The 19,430-nt window shown below is 40.8% G+C and overlaps 1 protein-coding gene across 1 annotated transcript; it reads right to left on the bottom strand.

The window, feature by feature from the left end:
* Positions 1-7,000: 7,000 nt before the first annotated feature.
* INIP (INTS3 and NABP interacting protein) lies at positions 7,001-18,827 on the bottom strand. The gene is made up of 5 exons (XM_068177521.1): positions 18,629-18,827; positions 18,004-18,090; positions 11,218-11,320; positions 8,605-8,695; positions 7,001-7,677 (listed from the first exon to the last, which is right to left on the bottom strand). The coding sequence occupies exons 2-5, from the start codon at positions 18,026-18,028 to the stop codon at positions 7,582-7,584; spliced, it is 315 nt and encodes a 104-aa protein (XP_068033622.1). The 5' UTR covers positions 18,029-18,090; positions 18,629-18,827; the 3' UTR covers positions 7,001-7,581.
* Positions 18,828-19,430: the final 603 nt, after the last annotated feature.

The following is a 19,430-nucleotide window of genomic DNA, read 5'->3' as shown; positions in this document are numbered from 1 at the left end:
TTCATCCCAAGGGAAGGAGCCCCAGTCAGACTGAGAGCACTGCCTTTGCAAGCATGAATTCAGGTGTGCTCCTGTGTTGAGAAGGTCAGGTTCATATTCCTGGATAGAGCAGCACACAGACTGCTCCTGTGTGGTAAACTCTTACCTCTGGGGTTTCTGGTTGCCTTCTCAGATGGTCTGAGAAGCACCAGGACAGGGTAATACCATTCTGAAGTCCCAAGTCCTCCCTTGGAAAGTGAGAACTAAAGTCTCACTGGGCTCTAATTATCATCTTGTATTTAAGGTGACATTTGCACTTCCCAGCACAGAGCTGAAGTATGAGGTTATCTCAGAGGAGCAGAGAATAAGAACAATCCAGGGCTAAAAGGATCGAGGTGCTCCCACGTGCACAGCGCAAACCTATGTTCCAAGACAGCACTGGCAACTCATCTTGCAGCCCCACGGCCCACAAAAGAAACCTTTATCCAGTAATCACTCATCTGCTTTACCCTTTTTCTGACCCTTACAGTCCAGTGGCAAAAAAAAGTTTTCACTTCCACTGGGTCAGAGCCTTAGGATGTGGCAAACTGACTACATGTGAGATGCAGGTGGTCTCTGTAGGTTAAAGCAGAGGAGCCTTACATGCCCTTGCCTTAACCTGTCCCCTTAGAGTGCTCTGGACTGAGATGGCTTGATGTGCACTTGATCAGGTGCTGTTGTTGCTTACCTAGTCTTCGCCAAAATCAGGTAGCATCCCTCACTCATGTCATCAGGCTTCTGTCAGGCTGGAATCAGCCAGCATTTTGTTTGACTCAGCTTGCTACACTCTTCACAATGTATGTCACTCTTCAATAATAACAGAACTGTTTAAGAGCTGCAAAAAAACCCCAACTTCCTCATCAATGAATCTGAGTACTTTAGGGGGATGCTGAGCTATCCAATAGCATCATGACCTTTCTCAGCTGAACATACTCTGAGGGTTCCCAAAAGTAACTTTCTGAACCTAGTCTTGCTTGCATCTGTCAAAAAATGTGATTGCATCTTGTTTAGTACTGAAATAGAGCTTCATTAAAGGACACTTGCTATGGCATAACCAAGTAGCTCATGTAAGGGATATTGCAAAGAAGGAACACTAATGGGAGGGAAGAAAGAAGTGGAGCTGGAGAAGCAAAACAGTGTAACTGAGAGAAATGAATGTGTCTAGCAGAGGAAAAAAATGGTAACTGACGGGGGTAACCACATGAAGTCTTAAGAAATTGCTGACAAGACGTACAAAGGACCAAAATGGTATAATAAACAGGCCAGCTAGAATCACATTAGTGTGGAAAGGCTAACAAGTAATAATCACAGAAACAAGAATCACCATGCTTCCTGTCTGCTTTAGGGCTCTGCTGCTGTACTGAGTTGTCTTGAGCCATGCTGAAGGAAGCAATTTGCTGACTTAAGACATGGAGGTTATCACTAAGGTGGGGTTTTGGATAAGCAATAATTTATTAGGTTTCAGACTTTCCACTCTTGGTCGAGTATCACCAGCTATCCTTAATATATATCTGCATCACCAGAAAACTGTGGTGAGTGCTGCTGGACTCACAATTTCTTCTTATGTACTGCAGGGATCAGGACATCATACTGACATCTCTGAAACCCTGCCTCTGAGTTTATCACCGGAATAAGGTACAAAGGAGAATGGGGGAGCATTTCCATTACTATAAATTGATTTTTTTTTTTTTTTGTGATTGCTCTAGCAATGCTTAGCTGAAAGGAAGATCAGTACCAAAGGCTGAATGAACAGTTATTTGTGCCTGTTAATGACTTCCTGTGCTTAGGAACCTGCCTTATGTCAGGACACTGCTGTTTCAGGTGATGAGGAAACCCATCAAAAAAGATGATCTATCCAAACTGACAGGTTAATCAGGCTTGTTTGCTGACAGAGTAAACTGACCAGTTCAAGATATTAAACTGAAAGTGATTAGGCCTGAATCTGACAAAACCAATATGTGTGTGAGTGAGAGAGTGGGACATATGCACAGGCCCAGCTCAGAGGGAAAAGTCAGCCTTTACAAACCTCAAGGTCCAGGGAAGCAGGCTATGCTTAGAATGGAGTACCTTCAAACTAACCCTTCATTTAGATGGGACATAAACCCCCCTTACAGGAACTACCAAGGGTGCTGGCAAGGCAGACAGTTCTACACAAGCCAATGCACAGTGTTTTGCTTTCTCTGGACAAACAAGCCCTCTGCTGGGCAGAGTCTGAGAATATATGACTCTTGGTGTGTGTCTTCCTGACAGACTGTAAACACTCAGTCCTTCTGACCCATCTCAGTTAGCCAGCCATGCAGTCTTGCTGGCAGAGAAATATTGAGACAGCAGCTTTGGCTTGGGCCCACATGTGGCCATTCCCACTTCCAGAAGTGGCCACTGACTGACAGATGGAGAAAATCTACACCCATCCAGTCAGAGAGATGCTCTCACATACCTCTACTTAGGGCATGCAGTGATGGCTAAACCCCAGCATAATGGGAAACTTTATCTGGTCACTGTTGGAAAGAACAAAGCACAAGAAAGAAAGCTCTTTCCAAACATGGAGTATAACACTGCTCTCTTTCAGTTTCCATCTCTTCTACTCAAAATTTTAAACGTAAAAGGCCCAAACTCTGACTTTGTAATCTTTACCATCTGAAAAAGAAAACCAAACCAAAGCTGAAGCACTAGCTATTAATGAAAGCAAAGACAAACCAGAAAGCAAAGAGCTCTGCACCTTCTAGTAGGGGGTGATGAACCAGCTGCTGGTGTGGGATGCACAGCAATAGGTTCCAGATGATGCCTCACACTAGCTGACTAACCAGGAGCTAATCCTCAAAACTCCACTGGCTTTCTGTGTACCTGCAGGCATTGGAACCCTTTAGCATTTTTCTTCATCTGCAAAAATGAAGGTAACAGTAACTTGGTTTGCCTCATGTGAGGATTCAAGTAAAACACTGAAAAAGTCTGTGAAGATGTAAAGATGTCTGTAAATCTACACAGATTTTTTACGAGACATCTTTCCCTACTTTAGTTTATGCACCACCACCCACTTATATAATATGCTAATATGTGCAACGTATGTGCATAGTGAAGGTGGCAGGTAAGCTTGTCATTTGTACTTTCCAGGTAGATTTTGAACAACTTTCAGACCCTATCTACAAAATCTTCATGAAAAAAGAAGCATCCACTGACACCAAAGTCTCCAGATTAGAAGCCTTAAAAACAACAGATAGAGAACTATGTCACCGCCTTTCATAATTCAATACCTGAATGAACCTGGCAGAGCGCAACAGCTGAGGAAAGTAATTTCCTCACCCGTAGTTTAACATAATTTTTCATAATGTCTCACCAAAATAATCAAGCTTTCTCTATTTAATCCATTAAACTTTCTCTCTAAAAAACATGTATTCAAGGAAGAAATGTAAAGATCATTTTCCCAGAAACATTTATCATTTGGTTCCTTCTATGAGTGGAAGAACTAGGAAGCAGGATAGTGTTGTCTTCGTAAAATATCTGGGTCACACTCTGTGCTTCCAATAAATGCAGAAACTCAATGAGCAAGCTATTAACCTAACAGCATGTGAATACTACTTCACTGATTAGTTGTCAAAGTTACCATTCACTACAGAAAGCTCCATATTTTAGCTCTCAAAAAGTGTTTCAGAACACACTGATTACCAGGCTTTCCAGACACAAAGGTGTTACTGGCAGGTGCTATAGAATTTTCCCTGTGTGTTAGCAAAACATATATCAGGCACACAGAGCTCTGGATGGGTGGACTTTTCCACCTGGGTGTCAGACAATCCTTCCCTCATTCTCTGCCTTCTCCTTCAGAGGTGTCTGTGCACCCAGACCACCCAGCAGACCAGCTGCCTTCTATTAACTTTTCCCTTAGTGTCCTTTTGGTTACTGTATGCTCCCCAAGACATGGGAATCAGCTTCAGTTTCAGCAGAAGGACTGACTGACTGACTGTCCAAGAAGGCTTACTATTTGAGGTGATTTGTCCAGAGGAATTGGCTCTGCTATAAATTTGACCAACAGGAATCATCCAGTTGCTTTCCCATTTTCCTGATTTTCAGTGAATTAGCTACCATAATGCTTAAGAAGATGCACTGAGATAGTCACTGCCTGCTCATGTCTGTGACTGCATCACACACTGTTTCAGGCTCATTCCTTCCTTCAGCCCTTGTGTTCTCTCCCTACAACACTGCAGATTCTGTAAGATAAGTCACAAAAGTCGTGCCATTGTCTGCATTTCCTTTCCATCAGTTCAAGCTGATGTTCCTGGTAGACTGGTTGATAATTGACACTTTCCTCTTCTCTGAAGAGGCTGGGAAAAACCCAGCATTTCTTCAAGGCTTGGGCTGAAGCACTAACTTCTCTGCTATGCAGCAAGACGGTAAGTGACCTTTAGCGTTTAAGTTACAAAGGTGATTTAATAAAAGCCTCGAGCCATCCAAAGTGTGTACCTCAGCAAGGAACAGTGCTACCCAGCTGTGTCCACAGGACTAGAAAATTACAGCTGGCCTGTCCACTGCTGAAAGCACATGAAGGCAAAAACAACATTTATCAATTTTAACTGATTGAGCACATCAAAGCAATTAGGAAGACCTAGGCAAGCTGCACCAGGGGCTGTAATTTCTTTCCACTACCGTGTTTCACAGAGTACTTTGTGTTCTGATATGAAGTCCAATACAACATCAGGTATTACTGATCAGTTTCATACCAGTGCTTCTAGGAGTTCAGCAGAATGAAAATAGTAAGGAAAAAGGGAAAGTAAAAGCATGTATGGTAGGAAATGACACATAGTTTTACAGGCCAAGCTTCTTGAGTTATACCAGAGCATTTTCCAGAGGCTATAGTGGTAGGGAAGTGGTGGGTGACTTTGGAAAACAAAGATGTGAAAATTTGTCTAGTAGAAGAAAAAGATGACACAGCTAAGAAACAAGCTGTGGTTCAGTTCTTCTAGTGCTTCAGTACGTCTTGGACCCCCTTACCTCATCTGTTCTTGAGAGATTAAATCTGCCATCACTTAGAAAATCTGATCTCATGGTACTTTAGCCCAGTCTATGAGCTGTTTCCATCCCACCATTCAGCTCTGATACAGACTCTACACCAACCTGTGGTTAGTGGAAAGGCCAATTTTTATTGTAAAAAATTAAATAAAATTACTTGAGTCATGTGTATTGAGGTACACAGGCCAGTACTATCTTACAAGCCTTCAGTTTTCATGTGATCAACTTAGTGGTTACTGCTAGAAGCAAGACATCCCAGACACTTCTTGGTTCACATGTATTCTAACTGGTAATAATTTGAACACTGTGGTTCCAAGATGAGAAAGGGTTTTGCTGAAGTTACTGTATAGGGATAGATTAATATGTCCAATACTGATTAATAGTAGGAAATGAGGAGTGGCAAGACAAACTGATGCATCTGACAGTAATTGCGTGAGTCTGTAATTTCTAAGATAGGTGCTTCCATATATGTAATTTGTGTATTTGTCAGTTAATCCCATCTACATATATCACCAAGACCCTCACAATTGCAAAGAGCAATTTGAGACATCATAACTTTAAAATATCACAACAGCTGTGTTCGATCCCCCTGCCCCCCTCCATTCTAATACCCTTATTCTTGAGCTCAGGCCCTGAATTTCCAAAAGCAGATCTTTCAATACCCAAGGTGAAAACAACCCAGGCAGCAAGTGTTAACTCCTTCAGTGGAGCAATTATCACTTTCCAAGGGAGAAGGATGATTACTGTTGCATTGCCTGGATCATTTGCAGTCTGTACAACCATACTGAAAGATTGTGTAGTTCAAATATGTAGCACAGAGCTCCTTTAACGTTAATTCAACTCAAATATAAAATCCATGCTTTCTGCTGCATCTGCTTTAACACCTTTGCCTTTGTATGTTTCCAGGTTGGACAGATTCATAGCTGCCTCTTTTACACTGAGATTTGCACATCTTTTTCTTCAAAGCATCTAATAAGATATGCAGCTCACATTGCAGAATAATGAATAGTTAGGACAATTTCATAAGCACTCCTGGTAATCAAAAAGAAAGAGCTACAGAGATAACCACAGAAAATAGAAGTGACTTCTTTCTCCACTGCCCACAAAAACCATCATCATTCCCATGACTCATCACATTAGAACCCAGAAAAAAAAAAAAAAGCATATGCTATGAATAGTTCTTGTTAAAATTGCACATCCTTAAGCTCTTATCAGGCTGGGTGCAGAAGATTCTCCTTCCTGAAAATGTTTCAGTATGCTCCAGTTTCTGCAAAGGTCTATGCTCAGCTGAGGTATATGAAAGTCATGGCATTTTCCTCATACCTGCACCCATCTCTTGGTAGTTGTTCTGTATTCATGATTACTGCAAATATTAACAGTGATATATGAACAGATAGTTCAGCAGCACTTATTGGGTTCAGGCAATCCCCTGCATATAGAAACAAATACCCTTGATGTCCCTAAGGAAATGCCAGCTACAACCCTGGAAACTTCATGGGACAGCTAAGTTTCTGCAAAGGACAGAGCTGCTTCAAACGGACACCAGTTTAACAGATGCTTTCTGATTTATCGTTCTCACGTAAGTTTTCCTACTCTTTTCTGTTTCCTAAAACTTGCCTCCATAGGCAATGCAATCAGTGTAGTAGAATAACTGCATAAGCAAAGCTGTGGAGATATAAGACAGTCTAAGTAAGGACTATTTTTCACTCTAAGTTACTTTATCCTGGTAGCACAATCACAGCTCCAAAATAATTTACCTTAAGATTAACAGATTTTCTTCCAGCTGGAAGCCAGAATTGTTTACCACAGATAAAAACACCAAGGAAAAAAGTGAACAAAAATAAAACACACTAAGTCTTGAAAAAGGCATAACGAGAAAAATTTCACCTTTTAAATGGAATTGTCTTTGCAGACAACTCTTTCCATCTGAGATGTCCAGAGAACTTTTGACATTTTGTCTGTAAAAAGACTGTTAGAAACATTTGCTTTTTTCCCACTTTAATTCATTTTCTTATTTCACAAAACAAGGTAAGAGGCAGGCACACTGTAACTACGGACTTAAGATGAGATGATGCTACAATGGCAAACAGTACACTAGAAATGTTCCTGCATAGGAGAGGGTGGGGGAGGAAGACTGGCTGATGCATTTGACAAATTCCTATCTGTTTTGATGGACAGAAATAATTTTCATTATTAATTACAAAAGTTATACCTATACATAATAAAAAGAAACACATATGCTGTCAGATTGTGCATCTCTTGGTGACTCTGGTTTGGACATTTATTTAAAGGAAGCACTGAAACAGGGAAGAGCAAACCCTGTGCACTTCAAACTCCAAGAAAAGTCTTGCATTTGACTTTGATCCGACAGAGGAACAGAAATACAGGATAAAAAATTTTCAACACTATTTCCCCATCACTAGAGCTCACGCTCCTGAATGGCATTTGCAAGAACCCGGAAAAAAAAAGTAGGTTGTAAGATACATAAAGAAATTAAAAGATTAGACATCTCCTGCTATGGACAAAAATCAGATCTGGAATTTCTGAGACAAACAACATTCTTCACTCTGCCTCAAGTCGAGGTAAGACAGGAAGAATAAGATTTCCAAATGCAGAGTCTTGAGTTATGAAGTATCCTGAGGAGTGTGCATGTGCATGCTGGAAAGAGAAAAGCATTTGTTAAAGCTTAACTCCCTGCAGCACTGACATGATTTAAGACTTCATGGCTTCTGCAGCATTAATTATTTATTTCTCCCAGTTTGCTCCTTAATTCCGATAGTCAAATTCAAACCCAGCATATTAGATCAGCTACATCAGAATAGGGCCCATCAAGATAATTAACCTGGACATTCTCTTCTGCTCATTTTAGCCAGCCTCATGGAGGTGGAGCAAATCAACTCCTGATTACTCTTCTTTGCCTAGACCCCATGTTTCCACTTCCACTCCCTTCCATAACCAGCTTGCAATTCTTGGCTCATAACAGCTGCTACATGGAGTGCCACCAGACACAATCCCAAACATGAGACACCGGGATTCTGCTCATGTGATGTAGATATATGCTTGTTCACCTGAGGGAGGCAGCTGCTGTATGGCTCTGGAACACCTTTGTTAAATCCTATATATCCTTCCTCAGTTCAAAGGCTGGACTCCAGCAAGTTAGACGTTCTGCATATTCCCTCCTTCCCCCACTAGGGAAGATCCCTGCTGGATCTCAAATTCAGCCTGAGCCTTTCGTGTGCCCTTGGAGTGATCAAGCCTAACTGGCACAGTGAGCTGCACCAGCAACAGCATGGCTAGCAGGCCAAGGGGAGCCCTCTGAGCTCAGTCTGAGATACAAACTGGGGGGCGTTCAACAGAGACACAAAGAGATGGCTGTAGGGCTGGGCGGAGCTCTCCATACCCAAGGACACGTTTCATCATAACAAAAGAGACTTCACTTATGACAAATATAGAAATGTATTTTATAAATATATAAATACCTAATCTCTAAAAGGGGCTTTTCAATATCTCTAGGAGCAGGGCTGCTCTCTGAAGGGATGCACATCTAAAACAGAGCCAAACAGAACTCTGACTGTATCAACTCACCTGCAGTGCAGCCTTCTGCTGTGCTGCAATGTGTTGTTGCTCAGCATGATCACGGAAATCCTTATTCAGAGATGATCTTACAAGTGCAATGCTGCAAGAAAGAACAAGATGGTATGACAGAGACCACAACCAAAACACGTACTCTTGCCATTCTAGCCACAGATATTATGACTTCCTGAGCTCTCATTTCACTCATGACTTGACAATTGTCAGTTACTGTTTGGAATTACTATCTGTAAATCTAATAGAAAAAAAAAAAGGGTAGATGGAGTGAGCACAGCTGTATAATTTGAGCCATCATAAACAATTCCTGCCAAACTAAACCTGAAGCCTATTGTGGATTTTGCCCATGGGTTGAGTCACACTGAAGTCAATGAAACCATGAAACCACTGAGGTGCAGTGTTAGACAATTCAAGGATATTCTAAAGCAGCTTTTTGCTTTCACCACTACTCAGCCACTGAGTGACTGTTCTAAACAACTGCGATAAACAGAAGCACCAACAAGAGCTCTGCAGATTTCAGTACAAGAACAGGCCTTCGGTGGGAGGGAAGCAGTTCACTACCTATGATAAAGGAGCTTCCTATTAATGTTAACTGAAATAATGATCCCTTGGTAACAGTTTGGAGTACCTAAAACTGATTTAGCGTATCTATCTCACTGCAGCATAAGATTTCAAATTAAAATTTACTGATGTTTTTTCTTGTCTTTTATACCTTAGCACTTGTCTGCCTTCTTAAACCAAAAAGAATACATAAAAAGCACTCCCAACTCTATATATAAAGTAATGCAGAGATCAGGTGAGGGTTGCCATTAGAACTGTATCACAAGACAATTCTCAACTACCTCTGAAACTGTCACTGGAGACTGCTGCTGAAAACCCTGCTCTTACCAATCACAGAGACAGAAGTACAAATAACAAGGATTCCAAGCACACTCATCAACTGAATTTTACCAGTGGTTTCAATGTCAACATTTGATTTAGTAAATCAGTTTTTGAGAAGCAGCCATGCTTATGAAAAGATCTGCAGCCAAATCTATGCCTAAATGCATAACAAAAACTAAACAATTCAGAACAATTTTTGCTTATGGCAAATATTAAGATAAGTGTCACTGCTGGAGAAGAGTACTACTCAGTTTATTTAAAATACAATATTTTCAGTGATTTTGGAAGCATTTAATTTGCAATTTGTAACCTGTACCCTCTAACTTTTCAATAAGATTTTTGAAGATAAGCTTAAGGCTCCACCATAAGCTGACATTTTTCAAGAGAGGTCTTCTGTTCTTGGATACAGGATTTTCATATGCCAAGTACAGAAATCAACTCATTCACCCTTACACTGTCCCTGCCACTGTTGTGCTTTAGGTAGATCAAGCTCTTTTGGTCAAGTTTGCACCATTTTTATGGTCTCAATTTGACAACTCTGTGGTCCAAGACCTTTGGCACAACATCAAAAAACTGGCAGCTTCTCAAAAATCACACATCAGCCCACCACACCAAAGTAGAGAGTGTGACTGCTGCACTGTATGTTCCACTTATGTCCACCTTCAAAACTAGAAAATTCTAATTCTGCTCACTAGAATACAGTGTTGTATTTCCTTAAAGAAAAAAAGAGAGTAAACAAGCACTCCCTGAAGCTCTGTCAGACTTATAATGAAGCACCGAAACACTGTTGCCAGGAGCTGTACATAACAGTCATGATATTCTGATTTTCTTTCCAACAATTTTGCTCAAATAATAACTACATAAAGTTATTGATAGTAACTTCTTACCTCACTACCGAAGTCTATATCGGGCAATTTCAAGTATTCTGCATATTTTTTGACATGACGAAGGAATTAAAAGTGCCATGGAATCTCTTAGAAGAAAAGACACGGGCAGCACTCAGAATGTAGTCAGAGTATTTGACTCTTGTACAAGTGTTGTGGGTTACACTGTGTCTAGAAGGTGGCACTGCACTCACATCACCATAACCCCGGAAGTTTAAGGATACCAATTTCTCCACATAAATTATTGTGTGATTTTCTAGTTACTGATTTATGACAAAAATCTGATTTTCTTGTCTTGTATGGGAGACATCCCAGTAGCACCCTTCAACTCAGGTTAGACTATTACACTATGGTGTAGAATCATCCCTACAACACAGCATCTTTTACAGCATTTTCTGCTGTAACATACACCAGCTTCGTCTTGTACATAGGGAGTTTCAAGAATAATTCACTCCTGCGGTAATTGCTCTTCTCTAAGCACACAAAATCCTGAACCTAATGGTCTGCTACTTCCATTCCCCAGAGCATTTCAGCTTAATAATGAAGTGTTTTCTCAGTGTCTGCTTCCAGATTTTTCTTTATGGTAGACTTTAATACACTTGAGTAAGCATATCTGATTATCTCATTCTCAAATGGAAATTATATAAGCCAAAATTCATGCTATGTAAACCATTTTAAATACTAATACGTTCCTAAAGAGCAATGTCCCTCTGCCTTGTTATTAAAGATGGTCAGAATACACTTCTGTTAAGTATTTATATAAGTTTACAGCTCACTAGCTGTTTGATTTTTTTCCCCTTGATGTAATACGTGATGTCCCAACAGGTCTAAGAATATAAAATACCTGGCTCCAGGGTGATTTGTGGAAGACTGGTTTTGCATAAGTAACTTTCTCTTCTCCTTGTCTAGTTCTGCCAGGATTGCAACCCTATTTTTATTCTGGAAACCTGGTGAGAATGACAGAAAAATATTAGAGATATTCATTTGACTTCTGTGGTCCAACTCTAATCCTGTGGAATTAGAAGTCCCTGTAGAAAATTACTCTAAGATGAATACACTGATCTTCATTTGAAAATACTATTATTAAATAGGCTTCATTTTTCAGCATGCAATAGCTTCCATAAGCTATCATGCATAAACAGAGGCTTTAATACAGAAGCTTTAAAACAGAGGCTTTAAACTCAAGTTAGAGCCTATCCCTTCCTAAGCCAGCTCTGGAGCTACAATCAAGGTTTATGATCAAATAGCTGCCTTCCAAAAAGAAGTAAACTTACCAGGCTCTAAATTTAAAAAGTAGTCTCTGCATGTTCAGCTCAACAATAACAATGGAGTAATATAAGTTTGGGGCTTAATTTCTCATGTCACTGAACTCAAACTGTAACACAAGCATTTTATATATATAACAGGTAAGAATGAGCAAATCACTAAGCTTGCACATGTGTTTATACAAACATGTTTCACTCAATCTGTGAAGAAAAGTTTAAATAGAATGTGTCCTATACACACTACCCTTATTCTGAGTATGATCAAAGGCCGGAATAGAGAAGCAAATTTAAACTATTATACTCTCTGTACACAATATAAGAATGTGGCCTCCATTTGCTTTAATCATTCTTCCAAAGCAACCTTGAATACTAGTGAAGGGGTCAGGAAGTAGGGTGACTTGAGAGAATTTCAAAAATGCCCAAAATAGCTGCCATCTATGTGTTTTTCAAAGTTGCCTTCTAAATGCAAACATGACAAAATCCTGTACCTACACGGGACTCATATAATAAAGAATCTCACTGCAGCCCTCAAACAAACCAGATGCACAAGCCCCTGCTGTTGCCCAGTATGCCCAAACAGCAAAGATGAGGACAACAGCTCCAGAGCTGACTCTTACACACCTCTATGCCACCAAGGACACTCCTCATGTCAGAAACACACACTTCTTGAATCTCTTATTTGCTGCTGTTCTACAAAGAACAAGCTATGACAACATCATTAAAAAAAATAAAAAGATAAGTAAAAGTAAAGCTCTCCTTTATTTCCTCCACACAAGAAGTCCAAGACTGCCCCTGGAAATTCCTCCATGCCGTGCCCCTGCCCTGCAAACTGTCTTAGTGACAGCACTAAAACATGGTAGCACACAAGCTGTGAGGAAGGCCACATATGGTATCTCTTAAGGAGAGTATTAGCATGTCAAGGTAAAATTATTTATTTTCAGTAGCTGCACTCGAAGCTCATCTTCTTTGACAGACCTTGTGCTGATGCTCAATTACATAATCCAGTATCTCTTTTAGCTGCATGGCTTAATGAAGGAGACGATCACCAGAGAAACCTTAAACTCTAAATAACAATATGCATCTGTACTGCCTTGCTATCAAACTCTCACTTTTTCTTCTACCATGCCTAATATACATACACACCCATAAACTTCAGTGTCTCAAGAGTTCTCGAAAGGAGCACAGCCTTTTGTTTATATTGTACTATGGTTTTATGGAAGATCATCCACAATAATTTTGACATTTGTTAATAAGATTTTCATTACATTTAATTAATTGGTATTTTCACTAATCTCTCCTTCCTATGTGGCATTAGCTCCACTTAAACTCTGTTTGGTAAGGGTACTGATTTAGGCCTTTGATGTTTCTCTGCTCTTTGGGTACTGTACACTATCTCTTTTATTTTTTAAGACCTTGTGCTTGCAATGAATCTGAAACCTTAAAACAGAGCTGACACACAAAGGCTGACAAATCTTGCCAATAGTTAGGATTTAATATCTCTGAGCTGCAGCCAGCCCAGACTTTACTTTCTTGTAAATTTTGGAGACAATGCATGGACAGGATGACCAAATCACCTCTTAAAGGGCCTAACCTAAAATAACCATATGTTTGTGTGTTTATTCTACACAATTTTAATCCAAAAACCTTAATACTTGACCTATTACTCAGCACCCTTCTGATACTGCTTGCTTATCCTGAACTACATAAATTTAAATGCATGCTTGGAATTCACATGATATGATGCTTAAAGAAAGAAAAAGGAGACCACTTTTTAATATAAGTTTGTGATCTAAAAAAATAAAGATTAAATATGCCTAAATTTATCATGAAGCAGATGGTATGATTCAGAAAAGCCTGAGACATTTAAAATGCTGTTTTTAAACTGTGATCAGAAACAGGAGAAGACTGTCTTCTATTTTGATTCTTGTTACAGTATCTTGTGGAAGAAACTCTAGAGGCATTCAGAAGAAACCCAAGTATCTTTTCTTTCCATATACCTCTACCAAGAGCTTTGTCGTGTGTTTTTTGATTGTTTGTTGCTTGGGTTTTTTTTAAAGCAGTATTTTGCACTAGAGTTCAGACAGTGACCATCAGCAACCTGCTGTGCTGAGAAAGTAATTTGTCTAAGAGAATTTGTTATTGGTAAGGAGAAAAAAGCCTGTTTAAGAAAGTGGAGGAGCATATTCAACACATACATGTCAGTACTTCTCATCTGAGCAACGTGATCTTCCTGCAGGTAAACTTCTTCAACATGCAAAGTAAAGCCTGTTCATTTAAAGGTTAACAATGGAGGGCATAAAACATGAAAAATCCATTTTACAGAGAAATTCTGGCATCCTTAGAAAGTAATTAAACATATCTGGCAATAAATAAGCAAGACTTTCATTTAGATTCTTCCCTGTTGAGGAACCCAAAATGCTTTCATAAAGACCAATTTGAAACTCCTACATAAGTTTCCCGCTTCAATTATAAATAAGAGTAATATTTCATTTGCTGATTTGTCTTTTCTGCTTTTTAGTACTGAAAATGTGGACATGCAAAAATCAAAAGCTATCCTTAGTACAGACCAGATTCCCATCTGTGAAAGCCTGTGCAGTTTTTCAAACACAGGAACTTCCTAATAAAGCTTTAAATTTAGACCTTCCTTTAGCGGGCTGAGTTGCACTAACATTTTGAGTTTGAACAGTTTGAATATTACAGTTTATAAATATTTTTCTCTGCTTTGCTGACATGACTCCTGACACAAAATGACCTGTTCAAGGCAGCTAAATAGATTAATGGCAGTGTCAGATGTCAAACTGAGCACCTAGATCCTCAGATTACTCTCTAATGTAGCCAATTCAGGACATGTAGAATTTAAACCTTTCTGACACCAAGCATTGTATCTGTACAGGACCTGAAAGATTACTTGCACCTATTATCTGCACATGAAAGGCAGAAAGCCACAGAAAGCTGAAACCTTGCTGAGTGATACTGGCAGCTTTAAGAGCTCACAGCAAGCCTCTCTCTTTAACCTAATCTCAACATTTTATCTACTAGCCTATCTAACTGTTACCTATGGCAGTTAGTTCTTTGAACTCTGCATGGCCAAGCAACAACATTACCTTTATCTGTTTTTAATTTGTTGCTTTTCTTTGATTATCTTTTCTCCTTGATCTGTTTCCTTGATTTGTTGCTTCAAATTCACAGCACGTTTAAGTTTTTTCCAAGATGCTCCATTTATCATTTATTCACAGATGTGTAACAGCACTAAAGAACACTCCATTAATTTGTGTCCAAGATACACTTTTACTCAGAAAACGTTTTCAAAGCTGTATGTTAGCTCCAAGCTCTGAACATTGAAAGGCACTGCATTTTGTCCTGCCTGCTCAATTCAGAAAGGACTAAAAGTAATTTCTTTACTGAAGTGCATGTTTCTAAAAACAGCAGCATTCATGAAGTGAGGCAGCACCCTCTTAAAAAACAGCATGTAAAGACCTTATTGAACACACATCACTTGCAAAGAAAATTGAGTAATTCTATTTAGACATCCTCTTCTGCTTATGATGACTGGCATCTCAAAACATCATCTAACAGTCTGCTGCATGCCAATACTCTCAGTAACAATTTACATCTGGATATGCTTTCATATACTTTGTGTGACAATGAAACAAAAGGTGTACTGGTTATTCAGTAAATTAAGTTGAATTACTTAAAAATACATTAGTATTTTGTCTGTGCCTCCAGAAAACAGCTACATACATAGCTGAATATAATTAACTGACAGCTTTATGGATGCAAAGTTCTCAAGTACTATGCTTACACACAGATCAGACTCAGATGGGGAAGAGCAATCTGTGTAGATGATGACATAATTCAATGCAGAACAGCACAATCTTCCTTTTCAGACTCAGTGAACAGAGAGCCAAATCTAGCTGCTTAGACTGTGCTGTGTGAATGCCCCCACATACCTTTAGGGAAAAGCATAAACAACTTTCAGGACATAAAGAGACTCTAGGATTGCTGCAGCCTAAACTTAGAATTCTATTCGTATTTCAAGAGCTTCTTCTTCCAACATAGCAGTAAGAACTCTTATTTTCTGAAATGTCCAGTCCTCTCTGAAATAGGATCTGTATCTTTTCCAACTTTGAGGACCAAAGGGAGAATTCTGTCCTGAGCAGTTACATTTACATTTCTCTCATGTCAGATGACTTCCTCTAGGAGGACTCACACACAGTGTGGCTAATTCAGTTACACACAACAAGGCTCTGGCCTTGCTACACACAAGCAGAGGCATTGCACAAGAGCAGCCTGATGAATGCATGTTGCCTAAGTACTGTGAAGTACTGCAGTAGGAGCAGTGTATTCCTGAGCACCTGGAAGTATTTGCTGTAATTCAGAAGCTGATTTCCACCCATCAGAGTGTATCACTCTGGTCAATGAGTTCATCTGGTGGACAATACACAACATACAGCAAGATCTTCCATTGCTTGTAAATGCCACAGTCAGTCTTGTGCCATCAGTTCCCTGTGGCACTAATTAACTGAAATAAGACTTTTCATTCAATTCTTTTTGGTTTTTCTGCACTCATATGCAGCTCACCACCAAGAGTGCTTTTCTAAGAGGCTGAGGAATAAAAGTCTGGTCCAAAATATCTTAACTTTTATAGTACAAGTCTGTAATCAGTGAAAAACTCAAATTTACTCCTAAGAAAACACCTGATACAAATTAAAGGAAAAGCAGTAATTTGGTACAAAAAATTTCCATCGCAGTCTACCTGTGTAGAAGGTTAATGTTTAATTCATCCTTACAGCTCTGCTTGAATAAGTGCTACCATTCATAACCCTCCTGGTCAGCCTTTCCGTAAACTTGTATTCTTTTTGTCCAAGTGAATGGATTCCTTGAACAGTACTAATATATATGCCAAGAGGCAAGCTAAAATGCAGTGTTTTTCACAGTCCTTTTCACTACCAGACTGCATCTAACAAAGATAGAAACCCTGAACTGTTTTTTATATTTACCTGGTCCTTTCTAATTTTCCTAGTTGTACTACTTATAGGCTTATTTGGTAATTAAATTTGACAGTATTTCTCATCTCCTTAGTGAAAACAATGTTCAAATGATAACTACACAGCTCCTTTAATCAGTCTGTAAAGGATATCTCAAATATAAAAGATTCCTAGGCTCTATGAAATTATAAGACTCTGGAATCGGGAGGGAAGCAAATGTATTCTGGCACTAAAATCCCATCTCTCAGTAAACCAACATATTTAAGAAAAAAACAGCTTTTAACTGTCTATGACAATATTCTATTCCTTGCAATGATGCTGATTTGGTATTCACAGAATAAAAGCAAGATTTACCATTATGTGCCAAAAACTTTCTCAGTGAAAATTTGCAAACAGACAGCTCCGCAATCTGCAGCACTTCTCGCTCAACACCTCACAAAAATCTCAAAAGGCATTCCTTAAACTACCTCCTTTTCATCAAGTCGCAAGCAAAATCTGTGTTTTGGACCCACGCGAGTCATATGATACCCCCTGAAGTATCATCCAGCAACACCAAGGTTTGCAGGACTGCTTGAGGTAAGGACACAAACACAGACCTGCAAAAAGTCTCCACTTGCTGGGAAACTGAACCCAGTATTCATTTCCCATAACCAAGTAAGGGAAGAGCCATACCTGAGAAACTCTTTCCCCAGCTCTTCCACGTAAGAAAAGCCTCAGAGTTCCCCTGAGGTTTCCAGAAAACACCTCTAGAGGGCGATTTAAGAGCCTTCTTCAAATTTACTAGGTGACACCTCCAGGCCCTCAGCCCCCTCTAAAGCACATCCATCACCTGGAAAGACGGACCATTACTAAGATTTTTATTATTTTAAGGACACAACTGAGATGCATCTAAGTATAAAGGAACACTTCATCGCAGTTACCATTACGGTTTTAACTGGCTTTTTCTCCCAGGCCTGGCCAATTGCTGCCTGTGAAAGATATTACTGCCTCGGTCTTGCTGCTCCCGACATGGAATGTATTTGACTTCTGGCTCTTCTCTGATGTTGAGTGAAATAGCTGCAAGTTATGTCCAAGGCCAAGTGTCTGAGTGTCTTGTAAGTGTCTAAAATAAGCTTCAGCAAACGATCACTGTACCACAGGCATGATACGTACTTCCTAACCCTGAGCACAACATTATGCTCAGTAATAAAGAGCTTCCCAGCCATCAGTGGTCTTTTTCAACCCTTACATGCGTGTGTACCTCGTCCCAGAAGAACTGCTGCCATTCTGCTGCTTTCAGCCCCACTTCTCTTTCCATAAAAAAATAACTTACAGTTATGGTGACTTCACTGATATTTTGCATTCACTTTTCCCTTAAATACTTAAATTAAAACCTACCTTGTCCTGAAGGATTTGCTGCCATCCTTCAATTTTCAGCCCTTGTTTTATTCAACGGATTTCAAATCTTTTAACCCCCACAAATATCTGCAAAATAGGCACAATGTAAGATGAACATACTTCTTTAAAAGAAAAAGAGCTTGGAATTCAATCTGTTGGAGACTCCATAAATATGGCAGCTGTTAAAAAGCACAAGCCGAACACAGCATGTGTGCTGCTTAAAATGTATAATAGTTTATACTGTTCTGCTGAAACTTCAGGCTTGAAATATCAAGGGTTTGAGCAATCATTTTTTTCAGATTCTAGTAATTTCTATGCGTAGAACTAGTAATAACTTCTTGCAATTTCTGTTCTAGTAAAAAAAATATATATAATTAGAGTCATACACCCATTTTTCCAACTGAACTTCTTCCTGACAAGGTATGTCAGGCTACACTTAAGAATTTCATCAAACTTTTGTAGTCCTTAAAAGCTGAAGCCTTGGAAGAACCCAGTTTAGGCTCTGACTCAAGAAAAACTAATTGTTTGAGGAGAGGCATTTTAAATCCCAGATACAAGGCCAGCCAAAGTTGGCTGCAGCTGTGGCAAATCAAAAAAGAAGGCCAGCTCCTCGGTCATACGTCACCTCGGACCACCATCGACATCTGTTTCCATCAAGGTGCCAGGCTGTAAAGTGCAGCGGCGAAGAGCTCTGGCTCAGCCAGGCGGAGCCGAGGGATGGGAACGCCGAATCCTGCAGGAAACGTGAAGCACAAGTCAGTCACACTTCCAGAGGAGACCGTGTCATCGCTACGCCCTGGACCTGTGGGTGCCTGAGCAGCAACGCTGCGGTGAATTAGTAACTCAATGACAGTATTAATAAAGCAGAGTGAGAGCGGTCGGGACGGGTTTCTCCAAGAGCTATGGATGGCCTGACCCACTCCCGTCGCTGCCCACCTCCCCCCCAACATTCGGGAATGGGCTCTCCCGCTCGCCTTTTCCCTCCCTCCCGCCCACAATGGACGGATGGCCTCCCCGGTTCTCCCCGAACCGCCGGCATTGCCCCGCCCCAGCCCAGCCCAGCCGGCCTAGCTCAGGCCCCCGCAGTCCCGCCCGCCGCCCACCTGCCCGAGGCCGCGGGACTCCGGTTCCTCTCAGCCCGCTCGCCCTTCCCGCAGCGCGGCCGCGCCGCCCCCGCCCCCGCCCCCTGCTCGTGACGCGTGCACAGCGCGACAGCGCCCGCGCCCTGCCCGCCCTCTTCCCGCGCCCTGCCCTCGCTCTTCCCGTGCCCTGCCCGCCCTCTTCCCGCGCCCTGCCCTCGCTCTTCCCGCGCCCTGCCCGCCCTCTTCCCGTGCCCTGCCCTCGCTCTTCCCGCGCCCTGCCCTCGCTCTTCCCGCGCCCTGCCCGCCCTCTTCCCGCGCCCTGCCCTCGCTCTTCCCGCGCCCTGC

The sequence above is a fragment of the Anomalospiza imberbis genome, chromosome Z (genome assembly GCF_031753505.1).
Source record: "Anomalospiza imberbis isolate Cuckoo-Finch-1a 21T00152 chromosome Z, ASM3175350v1, whole genome shotgun sequence".
Lineage (NCBI taxonomy): Eukaryota > Metazoa > Chordata > Aves > Passeriformes > Viduidae > Anomalospiza > Anomalospiza imberbis.
Note: the sequence above shows the minus strand (reverse complement) of the source record. Positions and strands in the feature narration are given on the sequence as shown.

What these genes read in the sequence shown, in the direction of transcription:
- INIP (XM_068177521.1), bottom strand. Translation starts at nt 18,028, where the DNA reads ATGGCAGCAAATCCTTCAGGACAAG. An exon ending in AGCAAATCCTTCAGGACAAG is followed by an intron (nt 11,321 to 18,003) that starts GTAGGTTTTAAT and finishes CATTCTCACCAG; the next exon opens with GTTTCCAGAATAAAAATAGG. An exon ending in AGCAGAAGGCTGCACTGCAG is followed by an intron (nt 7,678 to 8,604) that starts GTGAGTTGATAC and finishes TTCTCTTTCCAG; the next exon opens with CATGCACATGCACACTCCTC.